Source organism: Labrus bergylta, chromosome 12 (assembly GCF_963930695.1).
Source record: "Labrus bergylta chromosome 12, fLabBer1.1, whole genome shotgun sequence".
In the NCBI taxonomy this organism is placed as follows: domain Eukaryota; kingdom Metazoa; phylum Chordata; class Actinopteri; order Labriformes; family Labridae; genus Labrus; species Labrus bergylta.
The window spans coordinates 4,645,851-4,662,930 of NC_089206.1; the positions used below are offsets into that span (position 1 = coordinate 4,645,851).

General features: G+C 42.1%; 1 protein-coding gene across 4 annotated transcripts in view; it reads right to left on the reverse strand.

Moving 5' to 3' along the window:
- Positions 1 to 1,246: 1,246 nt before the first annotated feature.
- src (v-src avian sarcoma (Schmidt-Ruppin A-2) viral oncogene homolog) overlaps positions 1,247 to 17,080 on the reverse strand; it is a 40,223-nt gene continuing 24,389 nt past the window's right edge. The window contains exons 2-14 of one of the 4 annotated variants that reach the window (XM_065961733.1): positions 16,406 to 16,661; positions 15,583 to 15,682; positions 13,999 to 14,016; positions 12,191 to 12,289; positions 10,969 to 10,995; positions 10,696 to 10,799; positions 7,205 to 7,354; positions 6,937 to 7,092; positions 5,945 to 6,124; positions 5,141 to 5,217; positions 4,863 to 5,016; positions 4,104 to 4,235; positions 1,247 to 3,891 (exon numbers count right to left, since the gene is read on the reverse strand). In XM_065961733.1, coding sequence (XP_065817805.1) covers positions 3,683 to 3,891; positions 4,104 to 4,235; positions 4,863 to 5,016; positions 5,141 to 5,217; positions 5,945 to 6,124; positions 6,937 to 7,092; positions 7,205 to 7,354; positions 10,696 to 10,799; positions 10,969 to 10,995; positions 12,191 to 12,289; positions 13,999 to 14,016; positions 15,583 to 15,682; positions 16,406 to 16,652 — 1,653 coding nt within the window. In that variant the 5' untranslated portion in view covers positions 16,653 to 16,661 and the 3' untranslated portion in view covers positions 1,247 to 3,682. The remainder of the gene's footprint in view (positions 3,892 to 4,103; positions 4,236 to 4,862; positions 5,017 to 5,140; positions 5,218 to 5,944; positions 6,125 to 6,936; positions 7,093 to 7,204; positions 7,355 to 10,695; positions 10,800 to 10,968; positions 10,996 to 12,190; positions 12,290 to 13,998; positions 14,017 to 15,582; positions 15,683 to 16,405; positions 16,662 to 17,080) is intronic. The other 3 variants (XM_065961734.1, XM_065961735.1, XM_065961736.1) reach the window with 3 other exon arrangements.

A 17,080-nucleotide genomic window follows, 5' to 3' on the forward strand; every position in this document is an offset into this window, starting at 1 on the left:
CACGTGACGACAGGACCTGAAAGGGCGTGTGTGTGTGTGTGCGTGTGTGTGTGTGTGTGTGTGTGTGTGTGTGTGCGTGTGTGTGTGTGTAAAGGCTGTCCCGAGGGCATCATGCAGGGATAATTGACATTCAGTTGTTCTCTTCTTAAAAAAACAATAACGTCGTTAAGATAACGATAATGATCATTTTAATTTACATTTAAAAGTTTTGTTTTTTTCCAAAGTGATCTGCTCGCCGTCTTTTGTTGATGATCTTTACTTCCTGATTGTTGCCGTGGTCCACAAAATCCCCGCTGCTCCATGTTGATCACAGGCTGAAATATTATAATAATAATAATGATTTAAGCTGAAACATCAGATGACTTTTCAATGATTTAATTAACATAGAATTGTTTAAATTTACGTATTAATGGTGCACTTCCTTCATCAAGCAAAACTGACAAATATTTCTGTGGTTCAAGCTTCTTTAATTTAAGAAGGGTGGGGGGTATTAGTCAGAACTTTGTGATTTTGCTAAAAAAATATATATATATATTAAATGACAACAAAGGTTCAGAGGGAGTAATTTAAAAAAATCAATCAATGTATATATCGTGGCCAGTGGCGATCTTAGAGTATGATGGGGCCCTGGGCAAAAATGAGTTGGGGGGCACCTCTCCCCTAAAGATGAATAATTCTACTTCCTTTTTCTTTGTTGACTTTCTTTGAAAATGTTTAGTTTTCACAGCAACGCTGAGCAGGGCAACAAGAGTGAGTGCTGTCAGATGGGGCCCTTGTAGGGAGGTTTCCTACTGGCACTGCAAAATTTGAACATTTTAAGCCGCTGCTTTGGTTTAAGTTTGTCAGCCCTCAGAGGCCTCCACACCTGTCAGGGGCCCCAAGCAGTTGCCTGCCTTGCCAGTTGACAAGCAGCGCCTCTGATCCTCTGTATTGTCATTTGTATTGATTCATGGGGTCATGTGGGAAATCCCCAGCCCCGTCGGCCTGCCCTAACTTTCCACCTGTTCCTGCAGAGCTTTTGTGGTTTTATTTAACAACATTCATCAGACTGTGCAACTATGTGGGAAATATCTCCTAAACATTCACAACCTTGGAGGAGGGGGGGGGGGGGGCACCTCACAAATCTACATAATAACAGTAACAGGAAGGCTTTTCTATGTGATGTGACCTTTCATCATTGTTTCATTATTGAGCCATAAAGCTCTTCCTGTAAATTCAGTTCTTTAAAAAAAAAAAAAAGAACATACACATGGCAATATACAAATTTTATTCAAATGCACTTTCAAACAATATTCAGTAGGATTTTACAAAGAGTAATTTATATGAAAAGTCCCATTGAATACAGTAGAAAAGAGTAAATATACTGTATGAATATCACAGATTTGAAAAAATATATGCATAGCCAGAAAGAAGACCCAAAGTATCCCCAGAAGAAATGTCCTCTGCTTTTAAGCAAGGCTGCATACACACACTTTGACCTTTTTTGTGCAACTTTTTCTTATTTTTTTGCTCAAATGAGACGAGACAATGCCAGACAACCAAAGTACAACCACGCAGGTGAATGCATTCATCGTGGAGTAACCCATGTCCACAGGACATCGATGCTCCACAGATGTCAAACGTCTTCTATTCATCGCTCTCAAATCGTCTTCTGCACAGAGTTTACTTAACCACGATCAGCCGTGCTTTATGAAACAGACGCTGGAAGTGCACACCATGTTGATCATGTGATTGATAACTGATTTCCTGCTTATGTCCAAGCCTCTGAAGCAGCATTGAGGAGCTTTGAATGTTATCAAGCTGTAAACATTTTGTGGTTCTGATTGATTTATGAGGAGGAGTAACGCTGGTGGATGATCAGAATCTGGCACGACAGGACTGGCTCCAAATGAATGTGACTCATGGGGAGGGGGGGATACGGAGCAGTGCTGTCAGTCACTTTGAAAATGTACAACCAAGTTTAAGTTTCACAGAAATACGTGCACAGAGAAACATACTCGTAGTTTAAAAGTGTTTCTGTAATATGCATTGAGATCATCATTGTCGGATGTTATTTAACCCATGAAAAGTACCATAAACATTAAAGATTGCATGACGATGGTGAAAGAAAAATAAACACTTGGGTTATTTTCAAAAGGAATAAATTATAAACATGATATATACAATAACATATAAGCATGAAGGATATTTACAATTACGTTTCAAGATGCCAATTTTAATTGCTATATATGCAGTTTTCTGGGAAGGGTTTCTGCCCCCTACTGGCTGGAGGAAGGCATAACCATAAGCATCATTTATGTATAATCTTCACTGAGAACAGAAACATTTCCAGTGTCTGATTGTGCCCCAAAAATAGAAACACCTCAACTAATTAAAACAGAAGAAACTGAAAAAAGAAAAAAGGGAGATTCACCTGATTTTAATTCAAATCTTTGAAAATAATCAGCATCTTGAAGCCGCGCTGGTGAGCCAGTTGGTTCTGTACACACAGGTGCAGGATCTCAAAACAGTGGGAGAAGAAGCTCTGCTTACAAAAACGCATTGTAAGAAAAGTCCAGAGTAGTAAAATACACTTTTACACAGCAGTAGAAGAAGAGAGTACAAAAAGAGATTCTCGTATTGGCACAAAAGTCCTTGCAGCAGAAGTCGTCTCCAATCCTGAGAGGAGCGTTAGTGATCAGTAGCCTTTTGTTTTTGTAGGAAAAGTCACGAATAGAAAATAGAGAGACAGCCTCTTCTCTTCTTTGTGTCGAGCTGTATGTTGGTCACAGCGATAAAACTGATTAATCCAAATGGGGCCTGCAAGACTACACACACACTCTGATGTTAGTCGCAAAAAAAAAAAAGAGAAAAGGGCTCACAGCAGTCGGGGAAAGAAGACTTAACGTTGCACAAGAGGAGGCATGGTTATAAAAAAAGGTTAAGCTCACCTGAAAATATTCCAGTTGATCCAGGTTTTAGGGAAAGAGAGAGAGAGAAAAAAAAGAGACGACCACAACATTTTCTGGAAAATCATTGTGTGCATCCAAAATCGTCTCAAGTGGCAAAAAAAATGGAAGACGGACTGAGCATGTGTGTATCCCAAAGAACGTAAAGGAAAAAAAAAAAGAAGAAGAAGACATCCTGCAGGAAAAAAAAAGTCCCAAAATCATTCTCCCAAATTTCACCGTCCTTTATGTCATAGTCTCGTTTTATTTGCAGCATTGAAGCTGGCACATTACAGGATACAGTCAGGTGAACAACACAGTATGAGTGCATGGGGGTGTATATATAATTAAGGGCGCCTTTTTTAACACGAGGAAGGTAGAAAAACCTGCTTGGCTGTGTCGGGAGTTGGTCTGACGCACAGAATAACAAAGTACAGCACGATAAAGTCAAAATAATAATACCACATTGATCGGCCCCTCAGAGGGGGAGGTGTGACTTTGGAGAGTGGAAGGATTGAAAGTTGCTGATTGGTTTGATGTCCCGCTGACACTTGTGAATGTCAGAGAGTTATTGATTGTACCCAGAATGCAGTCGGCTTTACTGTACACACACAAACCCTCACGCACGCACGCACGCACGCACACGCACACACACACACACACACACATGCACTGCAACATGCTCAGTTTTGCACATGCACTGACAACATGCATGTGTGTTTCCCACAGTCGAGTCGGGGGGGGGGGGGGGGGGGTTACAGGTTCTCTCCCGGCTGGTACTGGGGCTCTGTGGAGGTGAAGTAATCCTCCAGGAAGCCCTGCAGGTACTCGAAGGTGGGCCTCTCCTCGGGCTCTTTCCTCCAGCAGGTCAGCATCAGATCGTGCATGGACTCGGGGCACTCGGCTGGGCACGGCATCCTGTAGCCACGCTCCACCTGGTCCAACACCTCCCTGTTCACCATACCTGAGAGAGCAGAGGTGCAATCAAAATGTGAATCAGGTATACTTAAGATTCATTAATGATTACTCTGCTAGACTCTTGGACTTTTGGCATATGACGTCAGTATCTGAGTGTAGGTGATAAAAGCATCATTTGCCTGATTAAAGACACGCAGGTTAATGTCTAGGACTAAACAAAAATAAACAAATAAAAAGGTATAACGAGAAGATCCTCACCTGGATACGGCACTCTGCCTTTAGTGGCCAGCTCAGTCAGCAGGACGCCGAACGACCAGACATCAGATTTAATGGTGAAGCGTCCGTACAGAGCGGCCTCTGGAGCCGTCCACTTGATGGGAAACTTGGCTCCTGCAAGAGGAAACATTTATCAGCATGGTTATAATTAGATCATTGCAGCACATCACATCAGCAGCATGAATCACACCGATTTCCTGGAAGCAAACACCTTTTAACTACAGATGACACATCAAGAGGCTCACAGGAATCTGACTCTGAGCGGACAAATTGGCAAAAAGGGAGGAAAAAGAAAAATGTTAACTCTGTTATGTAAAGGTGTTTCATTTTTTTTGTCGATGCCTCCTTTAAAAAAATGAGTAAAATTGAGTCACTCTGGTGACATTTAAGAGTGGCATTTGGATAATGAGACGATAATAATGTGCTTCTACCAGTTTGAAATTAATTTTAGTTTTATTGTAATATACGTCACTTTAATTTATTCTGATTCTAACTTAAAACACAATGTCTTGTTTTGTTCAGTGTGTCCAATAATAAATCACAACGACGATGTGATGTAGCTTATATCCTCTATTAGCAGCCGTGGACACACAGGTGAGCAGCTGAGCAGGACACACAACTCTGTCTGCATATACTGTGGACCAATCACAATCAGTCTACCTCAGCAGCCAATGGGAATGCTTGTTGGTAACTCATACAATGCAAGAAGGATACAAAAAAGGGAGAGTCCTGTGGTCTTACCTTGCCTGGCGGTGTATTCATTGTCCTCAATAAGCCGAGCCAGACCGAAGTCAGCCACTTTGCAAACCAGGTTATCTCCCACCAGGATGTTAGCAGCCCTGAGGTCTCGGTGCACGTAGTTCATCCTCTCCACGTACGCCATCCCTGAAGCAATCTGAGGGGGGGGGGGGGGGGGGGGATCAAAAGCTTAGTGATTCCCGTCTACATCGAAGGAAAACATCCCAGATGTCTTTTTTGACTGTAATAAAGAAATGTGGAGGTAAAGCATTTCTGCTGACCTGTGAGGCCATGTCCACCAGCTGGGGGAGGCGGAGCATTTTACCCATGTCCCCTTTCAGGAAGTCCAGTAAGCTACCTGTTAGCGGGGACAATCACTGCAGGTTAGTACAACACAGATGAGGCGATCATATAAGCTTTCATTTAGTCTATATCAAGAGCTGAGCTATTCAAATGCATCTACAATTAAAGGAGCAATATGTAACTCTGACCCCCTAGTGTTTAAAATGGGTACTGCAGTCCAAATTCAAAACATCGTAGAGAGCTGTCTCCCCCCGCCCCCCTCCTCTCTAGAGTCGATGCTCACTCAGGTCACCATGTGGTGGACTCTGAAGCTTCAGTGTTTATCCAGCTCTGCATGGGTCTGTAAACCTTTCTGTGTTCTAACCTCTCTCCATTTTTCAAAAGCATCTCCAATATTGATCCTAGTTTGAGCACGTTTCTGCTCGTGGAGCTTATTAGAAACATGCAGAGGCTTTTTAGGTCGGGTACAATCACTTCTATCTGAACCACTTCTCTTGCCCACTACCATCGCTGCAACACCTGTTGACCTGATAACTGCTCTCATATCTGGCAAACCGAGGGGCGTCCAAAACGGCCGTGTCGGGGTACCTTAAAACCACCTACCTTCTCTGGTCCAAACAAATCCAGAGCATGTTTCCTTAATGTCTGATTGTAAAGTAAGGTCAGTTTATGATTCAACTCAGAAGATATCTTACATATAGGACCGTTAAGTGAACTTAAAACAGACAAGATAAAATCAATAAATCTTCTCTATTCATGTGAAAGTGTGGCCCCACGCTGACCTTGTCCCATGTACTCTGTGACGATGTAGATGGGCTCCTCGGACACCACGGCGTAGAGCTGAACCAGCTTCTCGTGTCTCAGCTTCTTCATGACCTGAGCCTCCTGGAGGAATGCTTCGGGGGACATCGTGCCGGGCTTCAGGGTCTTTATCGCCACTCGCGTTGTACCGTTCCATGTTCCTGATGGAAAAAAAATGGAGCAATGAAAGTCATCTAAGAACTGATGGGTCAACACTCAGACAATCCTCAACAGTAAAGAGACAACTTGAACCAAATCAAGAAAAAAACTGCTACGCATGGATTAACGGCGGTGTTCTGTTAAGATCTGCTTCCTTGTCAAATAATGCTCCCATAGTGTGAAACAGTAGCAGATTCTATCCATATTACCTACTACCAGAACAAAATAAGATATCAATTTACTACATTTGCACTGTAAGGAAACAGAAAAGCATGATTTGATACTCTAAAACCTTTATTCCATCTACTGCACACAGCTGCACGGTAGCACAATTTGTTAGAACACCGGCGACAACGTTTTTCAGTTGAATGAATAAAAACGTCAAGAATAAAATCCACCTCTATATTTGTACATTAAATGGCAATAATCTGATAAAAGAACAGCTAAAAATGGTCGCAGCCAGCAAAACAACAGCGCGCCGTATACCAGCTGAGGTTATTTTCTTTTTATGCTAACTGACTCGGAGCGTTAATGCGTTCTGACAAGGACATTGAATTACAGCATTTATCCTACAGCTACAGCAACAAAAGCCCAGAGGAGAAAAGCAGAGGAGATCCAGTGCACTTTAGAATACATTGATTTTTTACGAGTAGGAGAGAATAGATCTTCTTTAAGCACTTTGGTGGTGCGGTAGTTTGTTCCCTTTTTCTGGGAGAGTGGACACTTATTAAAAAAAATGTCTCCCCACAGAAAAACACAATACAAGCTGAAGCACTTTGTTTTGTGTTGTTTTTTTGAAGAAATCACAGCTTACCCATCCAAACCTCTCCAAAGCAACCCTGTCCAAGCTTGAGGTCCAGACGGAGGGACTCCCTGGGGATCTCCCAGGCGTCCTTGGCTAAGCCCTGAGTCTGCGGCTTCAGTACGGGACAGATGTCTGACAGATTGTGACAGAGGCCGTCAGCGTGTTCTGAGGAAGAGGAAGAAGATTACGGTCAGGAGGAGTCCAGTTTCCTCTCCTGGTCACAGAATAAACTCCTGACTTTACAAGAGACAAGATGTAAGTTTGTGAACGAACTCACTGCGGTAGTGGTTGACGAGCTGCTGCAGGTTGCTGAACTGTGTGCGCGATGTGATGTAAAAGCCTCCGCTGTCCAGCTTCCTGATCTTGTAGTGCTTCACATTCAGCCCTTTGGTGTTGTCATAGTCCAGCACAGACAGACAGTAGGCACCTGGGAGGAAGAACATATGATAATACATGATGTGGAGGAATCAACAAGCTCTGACCTTATGGTCTGAATTTCCTTTCAGATGGTCTGGATTTCCCACATGATGCTCTCTAATATTTATTCACTGTGTTGTGTTTCATGTTTTATGCCCCTTCATGTGTGTTGTTGATGTTTTTTTGTATTATTCATATTTTTTTAGATTTATTATTTTGGGCTTTTAACGCCTTTCTTGTGGAGGACAGAACAGTGGATAGATTAGGAAATTGGGAGGACAGAGCTGGGACTGACATTCGAGTAAAGGGCTGAAGGTTTGAGTCGAACCCAGACGCCCTGCTTGAAGCTTCTTCAGATGGTCCCAGTTTCAGAGTTGTTAAAGGGATACTTCACCCATTTGCATGAAGCTTTGTATCATTAGAAACCTGGTAGTATTTTTGAATGGTCGTGCTTCCCGCCCTCATTCCCCCCTGAGATGGGAAATCTTTGTATTTCTGAGTCTGAAAAGGAGCTTCCAGTGACGCAAAAATCGTCATTTTGCGTCATCGGAAGGTGTTGCGGTTAGCGGGGTGAAACTACAACGCTAGTTCTTCGACTACTGAAGCTACAGACCAATCACAGATCAGTGGGTGGGAACTCACTCCCAGAATCTAAACCTAACGTCCGCCATATTGCTTGGAAGCTATGCTAACGACAGGCCGGTCTTGTGTCTTGGCCGCTGGCCGCCGGTGCAGCTCGCCGCCAGTAGACTGGTAGTGTCGGTGCTCTCACTGTTTGCCTATGGACACAGACATAGAGTCTGTTTTCTGCCAGGAACTTCCAAGATCAATTCTGGAAGAAATCTCTGAATCAGTTGTGTAAACGGCCTTATGTGTTGTAGTAAATATGTCTGTAAACCTGACCTTAGTGGGAGTGGCCTGCGGTGCTGTGCATTCTGGGATTTGGTGTCTTTCATCCACATGAGCCAAAAAGACACTTTCTGCCTTTTCTCGGCCAAGAAGGCACCAACTTCAAAATGTGTTTCACATTTCTACATATATGACCCAATGTCAACACAGATTCATGTTTCAACGGGTGAAGTCGTTCTTACGAGTTCATTGTGGTCACGTGCTTTCAATTCAGAAAGTCGGAATATATGCTACGAAGAAGACGTGAGGAATGTCTCTGTTACAAGTTATATTTGAGCTAAAAGCTGATGTGCAACGCGTGAATTTATCCAACTAGGGACAAGAGTTGGCCGAATCAGCAATAGCTATAAACTCTCTGTTTCATGCTCTGTATTGAAACAATGTTAAATTGCATTGTCCCTATTAAATAAAGACATTCAAAAAGTCGGACACCTATTGCATGCGTTTTACATTATGCATTTTACAGCTGTGTGTGTGTGTGTGTGTGTGTGTGTGTGTGTGTGTGTGTGTGTGTGTGTGTGTGTGTGTGTGTGTGTGTGTGTGTGTGGGGGAGCTTAGTTTTGGTTTGAGAGGCTGGTGCTTAAGTGAGACGTCTGCTGGACATCTACTCTGAAAATTGTGTATTAAACTTAAATCTATTTGCTGCTTAATTACTTTTTAAGAGATCTTCTATTTGATTGTTTTTTTTTTTTTTTTTAACTCTAATGACTTTTTATCCTCTTTTACTTCATTCTTCAAAATGTATCACTACGTTTGCTTTTTGTAACTTCATGTCATTCGTTTTTCGGCCTTAGGATAATTTAATGGAGGCGATGTGCTCATCACACCACCAGAGGGCAGTGTCAGCTAGGTAAAATAACTCGTGTGAGTGAATCACAGAGCGGCCCCAAGGCGATGCCTCCCCCCTTCTCCAAATGTTTGAACTGATTCAGCCGGTGGTGTTGCAGTCTCAGCTCCACACTGACCTAATTCTGTCGGGCTCACCCACCCGGTACCTCTCCTCCTCTCCTGCTCACTCATCTCCTCACTTTCCCACCCTTCCCTCCCTACCTTATCCATCTTTCTTATTCTAGTCAGAGGGTGCAAACACATCCGATCACAGGAAGCAACGTGAGTCCTGTACTGTACACACACGCTGTATTCCCCGGGGGACTGCTGCGTTGCTGCAGGAGCCTCAGAGCAGCTGACAATCAGAACGATCTCCAGAGTCCCACAGGCACCACCACATCCAACCTTTTTTTCTCATCCGCCTGATTCGTCTCTCTTCTGTACCCACGATGCACCACGGCTGACATGACGCAGCGGGGCGCTCTGAGAACAGCAGGGTGTCATGTCTGACTGCTGGGGAAAAAATTGACTTTCTTCCTCTCTGCATTTTAGTTAGACATCACAGAATTCAAACTAACTTAAGTTGGTGTTGAGATTTAAATATTTTACTAGCTCATGAAAAATGAACACCAAGAAGCCTCTTGAAAACAAAAAAACCACATGTGAAAAAATCCTAATAATCAATAGTAGAAAAATAAAAGTTGCAGCCTGAATGTTTTTCACACGAGATCAGTGTAAGATTGTTGATCGTTAGCTCCCACAGAATAATTAGGACTACCTCCCCAGGTCCATGAAGTTCTCTCTTTTACTAACTTTCTTAAAAAAAAAGATCGACTTCAGTCTGCTCTCTGAGGCCAGGAAAACCTCTGGGCTGTCGTTCAAGGATACAAAAAGTCATTAAAAACCCTTTTAGCATATTTAGACTGCTAAACAGGGCCAGATTAATCACAATTATCTGATACAGGTGCAAAATGTTATCTGTGTTCTGGTAAAATATCAAACTGTGAGTAATTATAATGAACAGAGTTATGCTGCAGCAGCTGAGGGAGTGAATCCCAGCTCGACCATTCACTTTCTCCTCCCAACATTTCCTGTCTCTCTTCAGCTCACCTAACCAATGAAGACAAAAAATGTCACCCGCCAAAAAAAAAATCAAAACAAATATGGACAATTTAAATCGATTCTCTGACACTTCATGTTGCTCATGATGTTTTTTGAGAATGCATCTTGTCTCAAAGTGGGAGTGTGGAAGTGAGGTGAGCAGAAAAACTGACAGAAACAGAGTGAAAATATTGAAAGCGAATGATGAATGAAACAAACAGCACAACCAACATGATGCAACATGTACACCGACGCCTTGCTGCAGAGGTGAACACACCACTGGAGACTCGTCACGCCTCGTGACTGAAATGTTTAGTGAATCCCATGCTGTGATACGTGTTGTTTTTTCACCCCTACCTGTTGATAATATCATGTGATAGTCATTTTCATCATGTGTTGAAGACTTTGGATGGTCAGTGTTTTGGGTCAGGACTCTGAATTTAGTGGTCTGATACCCTCCCCTCTTGAGCAAAGTGGCAGATTAAATGATGAGTCAGCGTCTTGCACACTTACCTTTGGTGGTCTCGCTCTCTCGTACCAGGAAAGTCCCTCTCCTGTTCTCTAAACTGAGCAGCAGCCTCTCTGAGTCACGACGAGTGATTTTCCCAAAGTACCACCTGATGAGGTCGAGAGGGGGGGGGGCAGAGGGGCAGGTTGGTGAGGGGAAAAAGATGTGTGGGTGGAAGAAAAGGAGCGAGAGTGAGTCGTAGTGAAACTCTTTGTGTAATCGTCTTTGCATTCCAGATGTGGAGCGTGCTCATGCCTTCAGCGCAAACAGCTGCTTACCTGGACTCCAGAGTCAGTCTGACATGACTGGAGGGGCAGGAAGCAAAAAAGTGAGAAATGGAGTCGTTATTGAAGGGTTAGTTTGTGAGGCTTGAATGTATACGCAAAGCAGGTTAGCATCATGTTAAGATTAGCAGTGCAACAGAAACCAGCAAATACACTACAGACACTTCAAGGAATAATTCAACATTCAAACTTTGCTTTCTGCCTGAGATCTGGATGTGAATAAAGATATTGTTTTCACGTCTGTGCAGTAAATTTAAATCTACAGCAAGCACTGGCTTAGCCTAGCTTAGCTTAGCATAGCAGAAAGACTGGAAACAGCTAGCCTACTGTCCACAAAGAATGGTTTAGTGACAGCCTGACGATTCACCAATCGAGGCTGCTCACATTGGTTGATTTAATTTGTGTAAAACATATCTGGAGCATGACATATAAACCCTTTTAAATTATCAAATGTATGCTTTGTTTTTGTTTGATACATAAACCCGATAAGGTGATTTAATTTGGTGAGTTTAAGATGTTTAGGTAGGCTGTTTTTGTTACCGTTGACCAGATGGTAGGCTAGCTGTCTCCTCCTGCTTACGGTGTATACGCTAAGCTAAGCTAAGCTAAGCTAAGCTAAGCTAAGCTAAGCTAAGCTAACTGGCTGCAGCTTCTACAGACGGTACAAAAGAATTGGACCTTGTTTTCGCTCTTAAAAATGAAGTTTCAACTGAAGTGTCTCAAACTAGCATTCTTTGTAATGACCAGAGGTGATTAAGTCTGAAAAAATACTTTTTTTGGTAACATTTTCTTAATCCCTTGAGGATTTTAATTGCTCTATCATTAAAACATTGAGTTAATTTTGTAAACTATGGTCCCGTTTGTTCGTCTCTATGCTGACGCTACACAAAAAAAAAATTGATTGATTGAGAGTAAAATAGACCATAAAAGATGGTATGAATCACAGCTTCAGTCCAAAGCCAGTTAGTGACATATCTTCCTTTCACAGCTTTATATTTACAGAGAGTCATGTTGACCTTCTCACCCAACCCTCAGAAAGAAAGCGATAAACTGTTCCTTTGAAAGCTCATTTCCACTTCACATCGAGATCAAAAAAAAAAGCACAGAAATTCCTGAGAGTGCATCATTTGAGTGTTAATTCTTTCACGCTCTGGATGAAAGGGAAGATCGATACAAGAGACAAGAAGGAGAAAGAAAAAAGAAAAATAAACTTTACTCTTCTGCCTGGATGGAGTCGGATGGAGCCACATAATTGCTGGGGATGTAACCGCTCTCTCCGGTGGTCAGGGAGCGCGCCAGCCACCAGTCCCCTTCTCTGCACAGATGAAACGATAACACACGGCTTCAGCGAGGCTCATCCCACATTCAGAGCACAAATAACACCGTGTCCGTGACTTCAATCGGCTGCTGTTTATCGAGCGTCTCAGAGTGTGAATACATTCACACTGAACTTTTAGCATTCTCATAATCCAAATGTTTTTCAGTCCAGATTTAATTTTTTTTTTGCTCCTGGAGAAACTTGATAAACGACAGCCCAGGTGTTTCTGCTGTTAAACAAAAAGTACTATGCAGGAGTGTAGTAATGAACAAACATGCCTACATGTGGGTATGACAACATATTAACGGTGTACTACGAAGCAAGATTAGTGGGTCAACCAGGTAGTTTTTAATGTAAAGTCAGAGTCCTCTGTTTCACAAAGCAGGCTCTCTTTTAAAGGTCACATATTCTCCTCCTTTTCATCCAGTTTAAATAATTCTCAGAGCTCTCTTAAAACATGTGTGTGAAGTTTCTTGTTCTAAATCCACTCTGATCCTGTATTTGATCATGCCTATAAACCCCTCTATTTCAGCCCTGCTCAGAACAGGCTGTTTCTGTGTCTGTACCTTTAAATATACAATATGTACGCATAGACCATAGTGAAGACGAACGGGTGAAACCGACCTGAGGAAGAGAATATGTTTACAGACGTTGTATCCAAGTATAATTTACATACACATACAGCAACAGTACGGCAGCTTTCAGAAGCAGCTCATGCTTCCTTATGTTGCGGTTTTTGACTTAACATCCGGTGTTTCATCTGGCTCATCATTAAGACACGTCCCTTTACTTCTATAAAATTAACGATTTCTCTGGTTTTGATAACTGTTGGAAATATTTGAGGTAATGTAAGTGCTCAACAAAAAAGTACAACATACACTACCAGTCAAAAGTTTGGACACACAACAGTAACAGTATTATCAATAATACTGTATTGTTATAATATATCTACAGTAAGCTGTATCTAGGGCACAGCTACTAATAGAAGGGTTTTTCTTTATTTTTACTATTTTCCACATTTTAGAATAAGAGTTGATATTAAAACAATACAAATAAAATATTTAATTTTTGTTTTGGAAAGAAACTCTTACATACGTAGGCGTCAACTTCACTATTTCTATTTATATGAGAAACACATGTCAAACATTCATGCATAAGCCTTCAGATGAAAATGTCTTCAAGATAATATCATGCATTTCAAACAGGTGTGTCCAAACATTTGACTGACATTTTAAATTATTTCAGATATTTGAATGTAAAAATTGTCATAAAATTCTACATATTGTACGTTTAACCCCACCAAAGAGGCATTGAAGAGTTGATAATCATCACATTGTTTTATTCAATCTGGGGTTTCTGATCTTGCTTCGTCGTACACCTGTCCGGGGGGAGATGTAGCTCGTATGCTACACTTTATCAGCTCTGCAGCACTAGATCTACTCAGAGAATATCAAGTTCAATCAAAAGGGTTTTTACATGAATAACCTTGAGTCTGAATTAACTGTAGTGCTGAAAGGCTTCACACCAGTTTCCCTTCGACTACTGTACTTAGTGTTCATGGGGCATGACGGGCAGAGGTGTGTGCTTTGTGCAATCCTACTGAGGTGGAATCACAGTGCAAAAGTACTTAATATGCTTCAGGTGATACAAACACACAGGCGGATACACGGCACAATCAAATACTAGTCCAGAAGAGCTTCACAAACCTGCAGTTCACCTTCCTCCTGTAAACAAACAATGTGATGGAGAAATGGAAAAGAGAGATGAAAGAGAGGGAAAGAGAGGGGGTTAAAGAAACACAGAGTTATGAGCAATAGAAGAACAGCAGAGACACAGAGCAGACTCAAAATATCACAAATAAAGTGAATAAATGCCAAAGTCAGAGAATCTACAATATTTAAACTGTTGCATAACTTTGAGAGAAAGGACGAGAGAATTCATCAGAAAAAATAAAAATCAGGTCATTGTGATTGTCTATATGTTTAAGTGGACCAATCAGGAAGCTTGGATGAGACTCACTGACACTTCATTTGACTCTGAATAACCGGTAATAATCTTTGGAGATGGTTAATGGATTCTCGGTGTACTTGACCCAATAATGGTTCAGGTCTTTGGCTTAGGGGGCCAGATGCACGATAATCCACTATTGTCCTCGGCTCCTGCCTTCTAGGTCAGCAGTTTGTTAGTGAGCATGCGGCACTGGGGGTGCAGCACTACAGTATATGGTTCACTGCACACTTCAATTGATTCATACAGCAAGCCCCCCCCCTTTTCTTTTTTTAAAACAAGCATGACCCCTCCTCAGTTTAAACAGGTTACATTTGGTTAAGAGTAACTGGGTCTCCAAAACTGGGCCTACTTCTCAGGAGTTAAGCGTCGGTGAGATAAATGAAGCCTGAGCAGGATGTGATCTGTCTTTTGTGAATGAAGCTAAAATTTGTGCAGAAACGTGTCGAAATGAAGCTCTGCCGAGGGGAAGCCCGTTTCTATGGTTACAGGAGGTTTTTTCAGAGAGAGACGACAAGTGACATGCATTTCAGGGAGCAGAGCAGCCAGACAACTGAGCTGAAAGTCAGACACACAGTCTGCAGGTATTACTCATCTTTACAGGCTGTGTGTGTGTGTGTGTGTGTGTGTGTGTGTGTGGAAAGAAAAAGGGGCCAATGTAAAGAGAAAGATGCAGAACTCTCAGAGGGTTAAACTTGTAGTGTGAAGTGGTTTTAGAAATTGCATAAACATAAATAAAGAGTCATCTCATCAAACTTTTATATTAGCAAAATGATCATTTGGGGTGAAGAGTAGTGTTTCATTTTAAAGCCTTTATCTGCTCATTGTGACGATATGGACGTTCCACAATCTTGCAATACACAATAAGGCCACCTAGCGGTTTTTTTTTTCCCGATCGCCAGCGTCTCTTTTTCAATTATTTTCAATGAAAATTTCAATGAAAAATCTTTCAATTTTTCAGAAAGGCGCTGTTGACGTCACCGTCGCTCTTTTTAAAATGTCTGATATTCCCTGTACACTGAGTTGTTATTGATTTTTTTTCAGTATATCAAGTTGCACTGAGGCGAAGGTTTCCTCTGCACTGTTCTCCGGGAAAATTACCCCTCAGGATCAATTACGTTCTTATTTCTTAATATTTTAAACACACATTCTATGAGTACTTTATTGAATGTTTCAGACAGACTGAAATAAAGTACCTCAAGAAAAAGTGTAATTGGACTTTTCTTGGTCAACATGAGCGCACATGTGTGTGAGAGAGACAACAGAAAATAGGTTTGTCTTACGTGTTGTTGACTATTTGAAGACGCTCCCCCTTCCTGAAAGACAGATCTGAGGCCGTCCTGGACTCATAGTCATACAACGCCACGAAGGTTGTCACACCCGCTGTTAGGAGAGAGAGTTTGGTTAAAACTGATGTAGGATTTATCTGCTCATTACTGTTGGACCAATCCGTTAATCCTTTACTCAATAAAATGTCAGAATAATGTAGAAATGTCCAAAAGCCCAAAATGAAGTTTTTTTTGTTAAATCAAAAACAAAAAAAATGTTTTTCTGAAATGTTAAATGTTAATATTAAAATTAGAAAATTCTTTGATTTAAGAAGCTAGAATCAGTATGGTAAATATGGTCCATGGACTTGATCTTGTATATATTTCTTTTCTAGTCTTCTGACTGCTCAAAGCGCTGCAGGTCACACCTTCACATTCACACACTGATGGTAGAGGCTGCTGTGTAAAGTGACCATCAGAAGTTACTAATGCCATTCAGACACATTCATACACCGACAACGAAGCAGCAGGAGCAACTTGGGGTTAAGACTCTTGCCAAAGGTCACATTGTACATGTTGCTGCAGGAGCTGGGGAATCGAATCCCCGACCTTCCAGTGTGGAGACAATCGACTGAGCCGTTAACCGCTTCAGTTAATGTTCGACATTTTTGGTTTATAAATCACAAACATGATAATTTGGTAATCCATATTTTTGTCGATCATTTTTCAATTTCTTTGTACAAAGACACAAAGAAGGCATCGAGATTAAAAACATCCTTAAAAAACAAATGGCAATCTCTGGAAAACAAGTCTCCAGGCTTCAGGCTGAGTTTCTCACCTGTGAGTGAGATTCTGTTGGTGGAGGTGACACTGTTGTTGTCCACACCTCCAAACAGGGCCAGCTCCGCTTTGTTCGACGGATTCCCACCGAGACCTGCATCCACAGTCGGGCTGCGATTGGGGGTTAAGGACTGCTGATTGGAGTTGAGGTGGTGGCCGCCAGCCCCTCCCCCGGAGCTGAGGTTGCCGTCGAGGCTGCGGGTTCGCTGGCCTACATCCTTGGGTTTACTCTTGTGTCCCCCCATGGCCGAGGCCTGAAAACGCAGAGAGATAAAGAGATCGTTAGCCCTCTGATTAGATTACATTACAGAGACACATTCTCACATCAAATACTTGACGTACTTCCTAATGCCATTTTCTTTCAATGCATTACGCTGAAAAAACAAATTCCTCCTGATTGCTAACGGGAACAGATGCTGAAACCAGAGACGGAATCAGAGACCACGACTCTAAACCCGCAGAGACACAGAGTCATGTAGAACCACATGAACCGAAACTTCCCCACGGACGCTGAAGCAGCTGCCACTCCTCAAGATTCAACACAGGAATGAGATCCACTTCATCCCACTGCCACCAGCAGCACACACACTAACACACACCAGACACGTTGCACATTCCCGCGTGTCCGACACAGATGCACATGCAGAGACACGCCGCGGCAGCACGACTTATT